Source organism: Hippopotamus amphibius, chromosome 6, assembly GCF_030028045.1.
Source record: "Hippopotamus amphibius kiboko isolate mHipAmp2 chromosome 6, mHipAmp2.hap2, whole genome shotgun sequence".
Taxonomy (NCBI): domain Eukaryota; kingdom Metazoa; phylum Chordata; class Mammalia; order Artiodactyla; family Hippopotamidae; genus Hippopotamus; species Hippopotamus amphibius.
Window position 1 is genome coordinate 147,665,051 of NC_080191.1, and position 16,972 is coordinate 147,682,022.

A 16,972-nucleotide genomic window follows, 5' to 3' on the forward strand; every position below is an offset into this window, starting at 1 on the left:
CCGTGCACTGCAATGAAGAGCAGCCCCCACTCACCGCAACTAGAGAAAGCCCACGCGCAGCAACAAAGACCCAATGCAGCCAAAAAAAAAAAAAAAAAAAAAAAAAGGACCAACGGTTGTATAGTGCCTCCTGTGATGCCAGGCACTGTCCTCCGCCCTTTGCTCATAATAACTCATTTAGTTCTCACCATAGCCCTTTAGGCACGTACCACCATCATTATCCCCACTTGACAGATAAGGAAACTGAGGCACACACAGGCCAAAATCTTGCCCAAGTTCACTAAGTGCAAAGCCAGAACGATACTCTGCATCTGGCTCTTGCCATGCTGCCTTTATGGATTTGAAAGACATCTATGGTCTACGTATACAAAGTGAAGGATGTTGTATTAATGCTTTTTCAAGTGGCCATTTTCCTCTCTACCTTCACTTTGTTACCTGTCTTTTACACACAGAAATAGTAATCAGAGAACTACTGAGAAAATTAGACCAGCTAGATATACCTCATTCTTTTCTTTTTACACCTACTTTACACTATTGAAGATAAACCAACCAACCTACCCATTGAGAGCTTTCCTGGAAAATTAACAGCCTAAGTGAAACTCTTCTTTTGAGCTCCCTAGCCAACTTCTGATCAGTAGGCAGCCCCATGGCTAAGCATTGTCTGAGCACATTGGGCAAGCTGCTCTTTATGCATGAAGTATGGGGAATGGAAGTTCTAAACAGGCTGAGCTGCGAGGAGCCTTCATGAAGAATTGTGGTCCTGCCTCTTCCTTGGATGCTAGTCATTATGATTATTCATGAGCTCCTTATTACCTCCGAGCTGCAGTTTCCCGGGGGGGAGAATGGTTGGTTTTCCTGGGTATCATATAGAGGAGCAAGATGGCCCAATGGACACCCTGAGTACCTATGACTCTGCAGGTTAGTGTAAAAGTCAAGTGCAGGTGTAACTCTCAGATTCTTTCTGCCACCATCCTGAAGACTAACATGAGACTCTCACATTGAATCCCATGAAAACAAGCCCATTATAAACCAGTTTATTAATACAAGGTCTACAGAGAGGGCTGCTCCTGCACATCTGGGATGGTGGTGAAGATGCTAAATTACATCATATGTAGAAAGGTTGCAGGAACTGGTGACATTTGGGCAAAAACACTATCATTGCCTTCAACTATTTCTGGGGGTTAGGTGGAAGGCATTTTAGTTTTGTTTGGTATAATTTGTATTAATGCAGGGATAGCACAAAGGACTCGAATCAACAACAGGATACATCTTCTAACAGGAGGAGTTGTTCAAAAATAGGACAGGCTGCCTCAAGCCTCTAGAAATATAAGCAGAGATAATACATGACACAGGTGAAAAGGCTCTGAGGACTACTGGCAAAGGGATGCTTGCTTTGAAAGAAGAATTGGCTTAGACCACTTTTGAGGTCCCTTATGTACCCCAACCTCTATGATCCTATGAAACTGCTCACTGGCTGAAGAAAACAAGAGTGAAATGAAAACCCCTCAATGTAAATGCCATGTGAAATGGTACTTTCTGTGAACCTATTTTGTTGTCATAGTGCTATGATTGGGATCAACTAAGAATCAGGATTGTGAAACACAAGCGATGCAGACTAGATGCAGTAAGAGATTCCATGCAGACCCCGGACAACGGAAGGCAGTCTGTAATGCCCATTCCTCACCGCCGCTTAGAAGCAACCCCTGACCCCCGCCTGAGCTGCCCGAGATACACCAGGGCCATCAGCTGCCTACTACTGTTTTTCTCCCCCCAGTATGAAATGCTATAAATATAAAATACTAGCATGTCCTTCCCATTCCTTGAAAGTGTAGGAAGCGGTCTGAGCAAAAGGATTGCAAATATCAGTAGCATTTTAAGCTGCAGTACAGGAATTTCAGCCCAACTTCCTCACCTGGGCAGGAACCCATCCCATCACAGGACCCAGGTGACCAAGCGGACAAAGCCAGACTTCTCAAGCACGGCAGGTAAGTTAGAATAGGGAAGCTTTCCGGGACCCACTGGGAAGCAGGGTTCCACACGTCCATGCAAACCACACGACCTCCTGAAGCACACAGGTGAATTCCACGTGTGTGCTGTGTGGACCCTGTCAGAGGCCGTGGGCAGGCCCCGCCCCGGACAGTGAACACCCACGTGGCCAGCCCGGCTCCCAGCTGTTCCATCATTCCTGTTCAGTTACTGAAATAACAGAGCAAAAGCCCAGCTCGTCAGCACTCAGTCTTGGTGCCGATGCGAACGGCATCCAGGAAGAAAGGGCTGCTCTGCCCCCGACCAGCGGCTGCCGCAGGCAGGACTCATTAGGATGCCCACAGTTAATGATTAAGTGAATTAAAGGCCGCTTCTCAGCAGTGCCAACGAATTAACACTCCAGGCCCTGAAATGGGAGGGTTACTCTTGCTCACGGTGCTTTCTTCCGGCTGAGGGCCTGGGAGGGTGGCCTGTGGATGGGAACGCAGCATCCCCTATCTCCTGCCTGCTCAGGCTGCAGTCAGCTGTGAGCCCTCACTCGGAAAAGAGATGACTCAGAGCCACCCCAGCAGGCAGATGATGGGAAAGAACGCTATTCCCCTTTATGGGCAGCTCTTTTCATTATTATTCAGGTACTTCCTTGGTGCCGGGTACTGTTCTAAGCACTTTGTATGTAGTAACTCATTTAATCCTTGAAATTGTTACTACCCCACTTTATAAATGGGCAAACGGAGGCATAGAGAAGTCATGCCTTGCCCAAGATCACAAAGGCAGTAAAGTGGCAGAACTGGGATTCAAACTCAGGCAATCTCTTACCGTACCCTTGACTGTCTTGTTTCTACCTTCCTGGAGAAGCGGTCACTCCCAAGATGCTGTGTCCCTGGTGCTTGCTATTCAGGCATCACAAGATCTACCTTCTTAGGGGTTTTGTTTAGGTGCTGGTAGGAGGTGAGACTTGACGCAGCTGCTGGTGGCAATGATGGGATCATAGTTACACAGCGCGGGAAGTGACAACAAGAAATACCGACGAGAGAACCCATCAAAAAGCAGAGCTTCCCCAGGGAAGGTCCTCTGAGGTCTGGCTGGGAAGAGGAGACCTTCCAAGGTGGCAGCTGATCCTGCACGATGAGGTGCATCCGGAAGGATGAAGAATGGGCTGCCTCGCTGTGCTGGAAGGCCAGGGCTGCTAGCGATGTGAACAGCAGGTGGAGACCCCAGCAAGACAAGAGCAGGAGGGTGCTCTCAGACAGGAGGGAAGGTACATTAGAGAATGAAGGAAGATAGGCAATGGGAAATGCCACCTATTTAGAAAACCCTTACGACAAAACAAAAAACCTAATAACTTTGAAATCACCACTTGCAAAATAATAAAATATTCACCCAACAACGTTAATTGGTTCTTCTGTCAGGCATTGTGCCAAGCCTTCTGCACCTACGAGTCCATTTACCTCACAACAATTCTGCCAAGTAAATAGTATCTTGATTGTGTCTATAAGGAAGCTGAGCATCAAAGAGGGCAAGTAATTTGCCAAGGCCACACAGCTAGAATTAAACCTTGGTTCCATCCCTGGTCCGGGGAGATCCCACACGCCGTAGAGCAACTAAGCCTGTGTGCCACAACTACTGAGCCCATGCACTGCAACTACTGAAGCCTGAGCTCCTAGAGCCCGTGCTCTGCAACAAAAGAAGCCACTGCAATGAGAAGCCCGAGGACCAAGAGGAAGAGTCACCACAGCTAGAGAAAGCCTGTGTGCAGCAGTGAAGACCCAACACAGCCAAAAATAAGTTAAAAAAAAAAAAAAGTTAAAGAACTTACATCTAATAAGGAAGATAACGTCAGCCAAAAAACTACTCTCAATAGAATTTTCCCCAATGCTCTGTTGCTCGTTGACTCTTATAAATTTATTTATTTATTTATTTATTTAATTGGCTGTGTTGGGTCTTTTTTGCTGTGAGTGGGCTTTCTTTTTAGTTGTGGTGAGTGGGGGCTACACTTCATTGTGGTGCACGGGCTCCTCATTGCCGTGGCTTCTCTTGTTGTGGAGCACAGGCTCTAGGCACATGGGCTTCAGCAGTTGCAGCACATGGGCTCAATAGTTGTGGCGCACAGGCTCTAAAGTGCAGGCTCAATAGTTGTGGTGCACGGGCTTAGTTGCTCCGAGGCATGTGGGATCTTCCTGGAGCAGGAACCCGTGTCCCCTGCATTGGCAGGCGGATTCTCAACCACTGTACCACATAGGAAGCCCCTGCTCGTTGACTCTTAAAGAAATAGGCAGCTTCCCCTTGGTCCACCTTCCCCCTTTGTGGTCTGAAAGCATCTGGGGGAAACTACTTAGGTCCCAAAGAGTAACATTACCCACCAGTGGCTTTTATGGATTTGGGCTCCAGCTGCCACAGCTGCTGTGAGACTGCCTGGTCACCCTGAGTGACAGTGAATACTGAGAGATGACGTGAGCAAAGCTGACCACAATGGATGAGCATGTAATTGTGAAAAGTTCTCCAAAGCATGAGGTGGGGCCTGTCAGCCACTTCTAACCTGGATTTGACAAGTCCTTCAAAAGCTAGATCTGTCTAGCCCTTGACAAAGCCAAGTCTTTCACCTCATTTGCCTGGTTAATCCTCAGAACAGCTCTGGTGGTGGGAACCAGCTTTGTTAGAAGCCTCCCGGTAGAGCGCAGGAAGTGGGGCTCTGGGGAGACGAGAGAGCCGCCCGGGCAAGCAGGGGGTTCACCCTCAGATCAGATCTTCTTGAGCAGGTTGCTTCCCTCCCTCCAAAGCAGAGAGGAAACAGACACATTCTAGAGAGTACTACACAAAAACTACCTTTCAAATGTCTTCTCTGTCACCGAAATGAAGGGATGCTGTTGGCTTACTCCCTTGGGCAGCGTTGTGCAGAGCTGGCCCTGTAACTCCATCCTCCGCTTGAATACTCAGCTGTCTCTGCGATATCAAACTCTCCCACATTCTTATTATTCTTCTCTGCTCACCTCTCCTCCTGTACCCTAGTTCTCAGAGAATCTAGTTCCCAGACTCTCCTTCTCTTGGTATCTACTCCCATGACCATAAGCCAGTAATTCCCATTTCTCCCCCCATTCCTGACCCCTCCTCTATGGCTCTACCTATATAATCCAGCTTCATCCTTGGCATCACCACTGGCTGCCCCATATGCATCTTTAACTCCCTGTGTTCCAAACTGATCTTATCTTCCTGCTCCCAAACCTGGTCCTCCACCTGGATGCTCCAGCCTGACATCGGGGAACCTTCTGTGACTACTTGCTCACCTTCATCGAAGATGTCTGATCGACCACCATGTCCTGCCTGTTCTATAGGCTCCATCTCTCTCAAATGTGCCTACCTTCCTCAATCCCCACCCAACCACCATCCACCTAAAACACCACCCTCTCTGGCCTGGGCTGACTGGTCTCTCCTATCCATTCTTGCTTCCTTCCAATCATTTTCCTTGCAGCAGCCCCAGTTTCATTTTAAAAACGCAGATTCGATCACATCCCCTTGGTTGAAACAAGTCAGTGACTTCCCACTATTCCTGGAGCAAAATTAGAAACTCCTTACCCAGGCTTACGAAGCCCGGCGACATCGTGCCTTGGCTTCCCTGCCTGGGCTCCCCGCGTGCCCCTCACCGCCCTCAGCTGAACTGACAGGCCTGCACACCGGGCCAGGCCCGCGCCCTCGCGGCTGGCTCCCTTAGTGCGCCATCCTTTTGGACACCAGCAGTCTGGCACTGAACCTGAATGGTTACTTGCATGACTCTTTGCTGAATGCCTGTCTCCCTCACAGATCTCGTCTTCACCGGGGCAGGCCATTCCCCACTGCAGCATGGTTGTCTGCATAATGGAACCACGCATTCACTAAATGTGTCAAGTGACGGCCTGTGGGAATAGGAAAAAAGTTTTAACTCTACTGTACACTTAAACAAACACTTGAGCCCAATGTCCTTAAAAGCCCCATCACTCACAATAAAAACTTAGAGGCTTATAGGGAATTTTAGACTCCAGGTTCTCATTTGGCATGTCAGTGCTCGACTATCACTGGCCAATAAGGTATCTGTGATATTTAAAATTTTTTTCTGGTTATAGAACCAGAACGGTATAATATCTTGCAGCTAGAGCTGGTTGTTTTTACAACTGGGTGATGTTACGATGGCCTTGAGGGCACCAAATGAGATCTCGGTGGCTTAAAGAACTGAACACAAATCTCCGAAGAATAAAATGTACTCCTGTGGAGCAGGTTGGTGCTCCCAGGGTCAATGAGATTTGTTTCTGTGACTCAGAGTTACTCTCCCCAGAATGAAGGTGCAGAAGGCTCTCAGCAGGTGCAAAAGTATTTATAGTAATTAGTAACATCACTTCAAAGCTCTTGAGCAGAATCAAGCATCACTACAAATCTTTTCCCAAGGTTAGTCTGAAGAGGTGACCAGAGTAGGTGCCCCAGCACATCGAGGTCCTGATTCCTGGACCCTAACTCTGGGATACAGAGTAAAACAAGCTGTGCATTGTCTAGGTCAAGTGACAGAAATTTCTATTGAACTGAATAAAAATAGAAGAGCCGTCTATGTACTTTTTCTCACTATTGATGGACTCATTCACCTCATCTGGGTTTAATCAGATTCTTGGAACTCAGGTATAAATTGTACTTTATCATTGGTCAAAAGAGGAGTCATGTACCTACCATTTAATTGGCCTGAAGCCACGTCCTTTTCGTGAAGCTGATCAATGACTACATTCAGTGTACTAAGTCCTTCTAAGAATATACAGGTCCTGATTTAGAACCTCGCCAAAACCACATGGTTGCCTATAAATAGCAAAGGACAGTCAGGGACTCCTTAGCAACCTCCGGTAGGAGGTGACAGCTGAGATCACTGAGGAAGTTGAAGGCTACAACCTACACAGCCTCATGTCACCAAAGGGCTGTCTGAAGGGGCTTTATTTGGAAAAGCCTGCGCGAGGCCACCCGCCTCACAATCAAGTGAAATTCACAAGCCTAACCACGGGCTTTAGCGGCTTCCATGTGACAACGTAGTGCAAGTTCCTACTCAGAACCAGCAACAGGAGTGGCCACCACAGGCCAGGGCAGCACACGTGGGTAGGATCCAGGAGAGCGGGAGGCGGGAGAGGAGTCCCGGGCAGCGGGGACAGTCATTACTCAGGGGTTCAGAACTTACAGCCAACTGAGTATTTAGTATTTCTTTTTTTCTCTATTAAGCAATAGGGGCGAGACAAAGGATCAAAAGATAAAGCCGGTATAATCGCCTGATGCCCTATGGCCACAAGCATCCCTCCTTCTGGTGAGAAGCGAGGACACGTGCACGTTGATGCCTAGAGCAAAGCGTCCCGTGCACACCTCCTGTGCCCTCGGGGACAGACAGGCCGGCCGCTCTGGATGCTCGTGCCCCACCAAGGCTGAACTCTGACCCGCATCCATGATAGAGGCTCCAGAACACGCAGCAAGAGAGCAGACATGAGGTGGCCTTCGCAGGAGCTCTGCTGGGGAGACTGAGAGCCAGGATCCAGCGGACAGATGAGCACCTGCTGGGTGCAGCTCCTTCAGCCTTGCTCAGACATCCTTAAATTCTCAGGGAAAAAGGCCACAGAAGCAGAGGCCAGGTGGAGACTATGGAAAAGCACACTGACTCTGGCTCACCAGGGGAGAGGCAGGACAGACGCAGTGACAGTGGCTGGGCGCTGCAGTCCAGTCCACTGGGTTTGAAACCCGGTTTTGTCTCAAGCTGTGTGACTGTTAACAAGTTGTTAACAGTCTCTCTGAGATTCAGCTGCTATATCTTTAGCCTGAGGGGTTATTGGGGGGATTAAATGAGACAATCCACAGGAAGTACTGAATACAGTACCTGCCTTATGATTAAGTGCTTTCTAACTGTTAGAGATTGTTATTCAAGCAACTTGACGAAAAAAACACATAATGTTTAAATAAATCACACCAAGTATGAGAGGAAGAAAATCTAAAAAAATAAAAACAAAGCCATACACTGCATCCTCTGAAAAGACTGTACCAACTGAGGATCTGGGATCTAGTTCTTGTGTTAAAATTTAAAAAGTAAATAAATAAAAAAAGAAGGAAATTCACATAAGTGTGTGTGTGTCTGTGCGTGTCTGCATATGTCTCTGTACACACGCACGTTTGCATTCTCCAGTATGTTAAACGTTTTATGGGATGACCATGGGGATTTTCTAGGGTTACATGGTAAATGCTTTCAGCCTGAAACTAAGTGTAGCAAATCACCAGGCAAGGAACTCATTAGTCACAACAGGGAAAGGCAAATGGTCCAGATTTCCAGGGCACGGTGCTCCAATGAGGTGAGGGCCTTGGGAAATAAAGGACTAAACCACAAACCAGGAACGAATAAACTACAAATCTTGGAAGGAATAAACCACAAATCAGGAAAGAAGCAGGAAAGGCAGGGTTGGGGGCAGAGTCTGAGAGGGCACTGCCTGGCTGGGGAGAGAGGTTTGTTCAGAAGTCAAAAGGAGTAAGCCTTGGATCCAAACAGCAGTGGCTGTGGTCCTCAGGAGGCCTGAGAGACTGAAGGAAACGGTGCGGTGCTGGCCTGGGAGCCAGTAAAAGAGGCTGCAGCCCGCTTGGGTGGGCGGAAGGAGGTGACACCAAGGCACAGCTGCAAGGACCTGTCTGAGAATTTCAGTTTGTGCCCAGGAGAGTAACCGGAGGTGATGCGGGCACCTCCACGTCCACACTTTGTACTCCACTTCTGAGAGCTGGCTGATTAACACCCACACCTCCCTTCACCCTGCCTTTGCCTGCTCCTTTGACGGCTTCCGCCCCTCAGCACTACAGCGTCTCCGTCTACTACATACAGTACAGTGTGATTCTGAGAATAGAAGAAGGTAGTGTCCTTCAAACCTCTTATGGGCTGAGCATTTGTCATGCCGACAACATCCTGGACTTACTTAGACTGGAAAGTGCTTCACTTGCCTACTGCTGTGTGTAGATGCTTCTAAGGTTCAACTCTGAGGATCACAGTTCAAGACTCTGATTACACATCTACACTTAGTGCCTCAGGGCCTGTGTGGCCATCGGGAGCAGGGAGACCTGGGTGTGAATCCTGGCTTTGTACTTTCTGGCTCTGCAACATGGGACCAATTACTTCCCCTCCCTGAACCTCAGTTTCCTCTCTGTTAAATGGAGATATGTGCACTTTGCACAAGAGAGAATGGATATACACAAATCGATGATAGTCAGTGAGATCTTGGATGTAAGCAAAGCACCCCACCTGGTATCTGGGACACAGAAGTCACTCGATAACTGTAACTGTTGGTTAATACTGTTGTTGGTCTGCATACTAATATTCCAGGGACATAATGAGGTTGACGGGATTTACTGCAAACTGGAATGGAGGCCTTCACTGATTTCAGCCGGGAGGGCTGGACCTGGATGTACCATTTAAAAAGCAATCTGCTCCTGGAGTCAGCAATTCACCACCCTCTACCTGCAGTGGCCACCTTACAGCAAGTGAATTGCTGTAAACCGTGAATGAGGAGCAAGATGGTGTTTGGGAGAGCTGTAAGATTACTCCCCCATGACTGTGCGGTTAGTGAACCTTTCATCTGCCATCCAACTTCCCCAACAGCGATGGTCTCTCTGTTTCCTAATTGTCTAGAGGTTTTGATTTATCTGGCAGTGGAAGGAGGCCCTGGACCAAAGTTCTGGGAAGGAGGCTTTAATAAACGTCTGTAGGAGCACACGGGTGAGAGCCTGGCCCAGGACAAGACGTGCAGGAACGTGTGGCTGGCACTACGGGTTCCCACACAGATGACAGCAGCACACCTGCTGCTGAAGGCAAGTCTTGCCTGCTAGCTATGGGACGGGACAGGGTACCGAGGCGCGTGCGTGGAAGGACGTGTGAAACGCTTTCTCCAGTGCTGAGGGGAGTAGCCAAGGAGTAGCAACAGGCAGGCCCTGCTTTGCCATATTTGACATTTCACTTCTCTGCCTATTCACTGTGGTCACTGCGGTCACGTTACCACCTATATTTCACCTCTTGGTCATTGACTCATTCACTTGTATATTAGCTCATGCATCCCACGAATATTTAGGAAGCGTCTACTGTGTGATGGGCAGTGTTTTAGACACTAATGTCTAGACACACGGTGCAGAGATACATGAGGATAAAAGAGACAAGATCCTCCATCCTCAGGGAGCTTACCTTCTAGTGGGGAGAGTCAGACGTGTGAAAGTACATACAGTATACACCTGTGCGAAGGTGATAGAAGCTATGCAAAAATAAATAAATAAAGCAGGGAAGGAGGACAGGACATGATGAGAGAGGGGCTGCGATTTTAAGTGAGGGGGTCAAGGAAGCCCCACCAAGATGGTATCTGAGCACGACTTGAAGGGCTTGAGGCCTTCACCTCCTTTCCTGACATGACCAGACCAAGGGCACACCAGCCCCAGCAAATGAAGACCCCTCTTGTAAGAGCATCTGGCTGCACCCTCATGTGCAGTTCAGGCGTGCGTGCTCCAAGCAGGCTGCGACCCCGACATCGCGGGTGGGACCTGGGGCCACGGCGGACACCCGGGAAGGGAGCCCGGCCGGGAGAGGCTGCCCGCGGGGGCGGCGCAGCGCGTCCTCACCTCCTCCAGCCGCCGCCGCTGCTCCTTCTGCTCCTCGATGCGCTTCTGGCGCTCGGCCAGCAGCTGCCGCTTGTGCTCCTCGTTCTCCCGCTGCTGCTGCTCCAGCTGCTGCCGCCGCAGGGCCTCGGACCGCTCCTTGTTGGCCAGCTGGAGCCTCAGGAAGTCCCGCCGCAGCGTCGACTCCCCGGGCAGGTTCAGAATGGAGCTGCGGGCGGGAGACACGCATCAGGGGCCCGCACGCGGCAGGGGAGGGGCAGCCGGGCCGGGCGGGTCCCTCACCTGCCTGCGGGGGAAGGGGCCGCCTGTGCAAGCTCGGGCTCTCAGATCCTCCGCCAATTCCACCGCTCTCCCCACAAAAGAAACAGCGTCCGGGTGACAGACGCCAGTCCAGCCTCCCCTTCAAGGCGACCACTGCAGGCCTATGCTGCCCCGGCGCCACAGGGATGTCACATTCCTGGAGTCATCGCCTCTCTCCAGACGGTCCGCACGGCTCCCTCACCCTCTACTTCTAACAGCCGTAGTGAGGACGCAAGCCCTGAGCCCCAGGCCGGCTTATTTTCACTTTGAAGCAAGGCAAGAACTAATCCAGCAAATAAAAATGAATAATCGGGACCGGTCAGGGAGCTGGCTCTACTTAGATGGGTACATCATCCTCACCTACATCACCTCCTTGAACAACACAAAGCTACAGACTCCTTGGTTCTGCACAGCAGCCCAGCAAGGAGGAGGGAAATGGCTCCTACTTGTTCATACTGACCTAGCCCTTTTAATCTTTCTGGCAGCTTCCACTTGAAATAAATCCATTAAATAATTGTTGAGTACCTCCTATGTGGCACGCACTGTAATAGGCTCTAGTGGATATATCAGTAGCTCAACAAATTCTCTCTCTAGTTATTTTCTTGTGGGAAAGAGAGACAAATAATTAGACAGGCAGACAAATTATTACAAATAAAAATTTCAGATATTAATAGGCTCTACAGAAGACAAAAAAAGTGTAAGAGTTTAAAAGGGCCAGTGGCAGGGCACTGGGGCCAGGATGAGGGTTCTGCTTTAGATGGGGTGATCAGGGAAGACCTCTCCCAGAAGGTGACAGTGGAGCTAAGCCCCAAGTGATGAAGGGTCAGTCACACGAAGAGGTAGGGGATGAACTTTACAGGTAGAAGCAAAAGCAAACTTAGAGGTCTGTCGTGGCAACAGGGGTGGCCTTTTTAAGGGACTGAACCCCAGGCAGTCTTCTCAGAGCAGAGCAAATGAGAGGCAGAGGGGTACAAGAGGAGGGCAGAGACAGGGCGGAGAGGGTGACACGTGAGGCTGTGGAAGCCACGCGTGGAAAGCTTACTAGCAGCAGAGAAACACGATCAGATTTGTTTGGCTGCCGAATAGACGATATTCTGCAGGGGGTACAAGGGCGAGCAAGGCCCCCAGTTGGGCTGCTGCTGCAGTGGCCCTGGGGTGGAGACTAACCAGAGGGCAGCGGTGGGGATGGAGGTTGGGAGAAGCACGTAGGGACACAGTTACTGAAACCTGTTGATGGATCTGATGTGTGGAGTGAGGGATGACTTGCAGGTTTTTTCTTGGCACCTGGGCTGTGGCGGTGAAGCAAACTGGGTTGGGGAACGAAAGGGGAGGAGCAGGTTTGGTGGTTGACGAGAGATCATTCTGTCTCGCAGAGTGGGTAGCATGCTATGTGAGATACTGCCATAAACTGACGTAAAAAGGCTTGGTTCATAGACAGTACTTGGATCCTACTAATAAGCCCCCTTTAAAACCAACAGCCTTTGTGTAGAACTTTAAATGCCCCCCAAATGAAGGGGCTTATCTACTCAGGCCACATGCAAAGGCGGCGGGGCTTAGGGAACCCAGCCTCCCATGCGCGTAAGGACGCTTCATTAATAGTAACTGATGTTGACTCAATGTCAGGCCATCTGAGCTGTGTTACTGACTCAATCATTAACTCTGTGTGTGAGTTGGTGGCTACCGTTGGGCTGTTACCTCATTTCTATAATGAGATACCTGCTGTCCCTTTCTACTTTCCAGGATTTCGTGAAAGTTAATTAGGTGTGTCCATAAAAGAGGACTGGGCACATAATCTTCAATGTGATATAAAGACATGTTACAATTACAGAAGTGTTAAGGGATGGCTAGGTCACCCACTAAGTGACTCCTAACACGAGGTTTAGCAAGTGTTAGTTAAGACGAGGTTCTCAGCTCCATAGACAGTGATCAGAAGGATTGACGTGACTGGGTGAGCTTTGGAAAAACGGCGTACAGCTTCTCTGAAAGCAGGGCATTTGGTCCTTTGCTATACAAGAATGTTCATTTTCCATGTCACTACTTGGCACTCATCCTCTTCATGCAGCTAAACTAGGGGCAGCCAACATGTTAAGTATCCAGGTGGAAGGAAAGAATTCTCTTTCAGTCTTTGACCTTGAAATTTCCTGTAGTAGGTGAAAAGAGAAAAACCTACGGCCCTGTAAGCTCCGTCCCATCCTCTTTCAGTAGTTTTAGCAATAATCCAGCTTGGTAGGTCTGAATTAGCTCAGAAAAAGGAATGCACTAGCTCATTCTATCAGCGATGGGTGAGCTGGCCCCTTCCCTGGTTCGGAAGCTCTGCCTCCGTCATGCAAGAACTGCTCCTTATTGATACTGGGTCCCTTCCTTGGACGGCTAGAGGATGGGGACCCATAGACCCCAGTGACCCTTCTGCTTTGCGCATTTTCCCCTGTAACCTCCCTTCATGTGTACTGTTCATCCGCCCTGATGGGCATGCCCATGCCCCTTGATTCACCAAACTGCCATCAGCTGAATTCTCTTACAAAAGAGAAATCCTGGCAGTGTGAGCACACTAGCATTACTTACTTGTAAACATAGACTAGGAAAAAGTCAGAATCAAAGTCAAGTGAAATTCAAAACGTGCAGATGATGATAATAAAGTAGCACTTGATTCTGGGAGCCAACATATGACAGCTGGGATGGGCATGGAAGCTTCTATTCAGGGTTTACCTCAAGAGTGTAATTTGATTTCCTGGAAACTGTCTCCTCTTGGATTAGGCCATGGTGAAAATACACACCATGTGATGAGGATGGTGGCCGCCTAAACGTCTCAAAGGTATGAAGTAATGCACTGGATACTCAAGTTCAAAAACACCACTCTAGTCTCCAGAAAGTTGCAGTTTTAGGCACTTTTAGACCTGTATTACCCACATAATTGCCTCCCAACCATTCTACACGTTACATATGTGAGGAAACAAGGAAGTGAATCTTGGACGACAAGATAAAGAATATCCTGATTTGCATGTTCTTATAAGAGTCTGCCTAGGGAAATTTTCCCAAATTAATGAGTACGTTTGTGGGCAATAAATTAAATAAGACCACCCTGCTGGAGTCTTAAAAATGAACCTATAAATCAAAAGGATGTGAATTTCACACAACCACAGTTCAAAATGTGAAACTGAGAAGACGGCTCTTGCTCGCCTACCTGGGCTCTCCTGAGTCATTCTCCTCCTCTTCTTCCTCACTCCCGCTGTACTCATACTCCGTCTCATCTAAAGAGAGACCCACAGAAGGTTAGTGTGCAAAAAGATGCTACAGCTCAGTAAAGCCCACCCCTCGTTTTATGTATAAGTAAACTGAGGCCCAAAGAGTTGTCCTTAATGCTGACCTGGGACGGGCTCCAGGACTCCTGACTTGTGATCCGACAGTGCCCACCAGCTAGATTCAAGCACATGGAATTAACCTCCAAGACTGCCCCAGCTGACTCTAGCTTCTCTCCCTAGTGCCTGGCATTCACATGAAAGTGAAGACAAGGAGGTGAAACATAACTTTGTGCTTATGCTTGTGTTATCTTGCATTATAGGACCACCTAACCCAATCTTTTATTGGGCCACTGTTAACTTATTGACAGGAGTAATCATTTTTTGTCTAGGAATTTTACTATGACTTACATGGACTCACAAATTGCCTTTAGATATCTTAATACCAGACAGAAACTTCTGACAACGTGCACTATTAAAAATATAGAGTTAAATGTATTTTGATCGACCCACTGGGGACATTCATTTCATTACCTAATATGTTAAGCAAGTTGACATGCAATAATGAATAAAACTGAGTCTTTGCTTTGGGGGTGATTGGAATCTAATGGTCAAGATGGACAAGGAAATAATCAGAATCTCCATGATTACGAAGAAAGAGAACTAATCTCTATTAGATATCACCTATGCTGGTCACTGTGCTAGAAACTTATGTTCTCTTGTGTACTTCTCATAACAATCCTTTAACATAATACCTATTTTGCAAGCAAAGATACTGAAATGATAAGCGGTTAAGTAATATGACCAATAAATCTAAGATCTGGATTTAGAATTCAATCCAGAATTTTTCCAACTTTACAATTAGCGTTCTTTCCAACACATGACATACTAAATAGAAGTTCATAAGAAGAGCAATGAGATATCAGAGAAAAAAGCAGCTAAGTCGATGAATCATAATGGGGGAAGGGAACCTCTTTGAGGAGGAAATGTGCTGGACCTTGGAAGATCAGTAGCTCTTTTTTAGGCAGATGGCAGCTGAAAGTGGTGGGAAAGGGGCATTCTAAGCAATGTCACCACCTGAGTAAGGCTAACAGTATCATAGTGCATGAACGTTCAGGAAACATGGAGTTGTGAGTGGATTGTGTGAGAAAGCAGATGGAGTGAGAAAGGCCAGCAGGTCTGATGTGGCTTAATGATCTTTATATATGCCATGCTGAGGACTTTTCTGTGGGCAATGGGGAGCCTTTGCAGGAGCTTTTCATTTTAAGCAAGGGAGGCTGTCACAGGGCTGTCATCCCTTGATAGCTGTGGGTTAGTAATTACAACTGTGAAGACATTTGTGCACCCCTGAAAAGAAACTGAAACTGCAATTTGATTATGTTACCACCAGGAGGCAGCAGTCGCATGAAAACGATGGAATTTGATCATAAACTTAAACACATTTTCCTTCCCATACTGTTTAGCCATTAAAGGGATGATGAAGAGAAGCCACAGCATGATGACTTCAAGAGTATTTTAAAAAATCACATAAAAATTAGCTTCATGTGTTTATATATATATGAAGTTTTCAGCCTACTTTTTAAAAAGTATTATTTCACCAAGATGTCAAGAACCTTCATAAAGTGTTTCAGTAACCGAGCAACTGGAATGAAGTCTCATTTGAGCAATACTCTTTCTTGGGGAGCAGACAAAAAAGAAGGCTTTTGGGGGCTCAAAGCCCAAACAGAATTAGGTTCCTTGAATCACCATGCAACTCTCAAGTATACCTACTACTAAGAATCCTACTCTTGTACTCTGCAGAGAAGGAACACATTAAAAATAGTCTGTTTTCATGGGATGGTGAGTTCTAAGTGACATTCTGGAGTTTGTGCCCCCAAAATGTGAAAACAACCCAGGGCACAAGCTTTACCCATTCTTACTCACAAGTCAGAGGCAAAGAGGTCACATGATCTCAGAAAGTAACCTTGAACAGTACTGAAAAAATTACAGGTCAATAAAGAATTGTCTAAAAAAGAATAGCTTATATTTATTGAGTACATCTATGTGCCAGACATTGTATTAAGTATTTTACATGCATTCTCTCATTTAATCTTTGGAAAAGTAATTAGATGATACTAATTATTATCATATCCTCATTCCTATTTTGAAGATGAGAAAACTGGGGTGAAGTTCACATAAACATTAAGGGGAAGAAGTAGAATTTGAACTCAATTTGAGTCTGAAAACAAGAGTGCAAGCATTTAACTTACTCTTATATACCTTCAGGAAAATAAATTTTCTTTTTAGAAATGTCAGCCTTTAATGGGCTGCACATCTGACACACTGCCCTAAATTATTCCCTTTATTTTTATTTTTAAAATTAAAAAAAAAATTTTTAACTTTTTATTTTATGTTGGAGTATAGTTGATCAACACTAAACTATTCCCTTTAAAATTCTGACTTCATGGAGTGGCCCAAGACCACTATTAATAAGTAGCAGTTGAAAAATCAGTCCTGGCACATTTTGACCTTGACCTATATTTCTCTCCATGCTTAGTTCCTCCAACTTGGGCTGCCTTCCCAGCTCCCTGGGCTCTGGCTGACACCTCATCCATCTCCACCCACTAACAACTGGAGATGGGCCTCTTTTTTGGCTTAGCCTCAAAACCTCCTGCTCCTGGTCTAACCTGATCACAGGTTTTCCTACGTCCCCAAGGCTGGCTGCAAAGAAGAAACTCTTCCCTTGAAACTTCATTGAGGATTTCTCCTTCTCCCTTAGCCTCTGCTGCTCTTCCCTCTGCCCAGTCCTGATTCTTACACTGCTCACCGTCCCACCCCTAGGACCCTGCTCG

General features: G+C 47.3%; 1 protein-coding gene across 6 annotated transcripts in view; it reads right to left on the reverse strand.

The window, feature by feature from the left end:
- Positions 1-16,972, reverse strand: part of TNIK (TRAF2 and NCK interacting kinase) — a 385,050-nt gene that overhangs the window by 77,395 nt on the left and 290,683 nt on the right. For all 6 annotated transcript variants that reach the window (XM_057738433.1, XM_057738432.1, XM_057738430.1 and 3 more), the window contains exons 11-12: positions 14,087-14,153; positions 10,609-10,813 (exon numbers count right to left, since the gene is read on the reverse strand). In XM_057738433.1, coding sequence (XP_057594416.1) covers positions 10,609-10,813; positions 14,087-14,153 — 272 coding nt within the window. The remainder of the gene's footprint in view (positions 1-10,608; positions 10,814-14,086; positions 14,154-16,972) is intronic.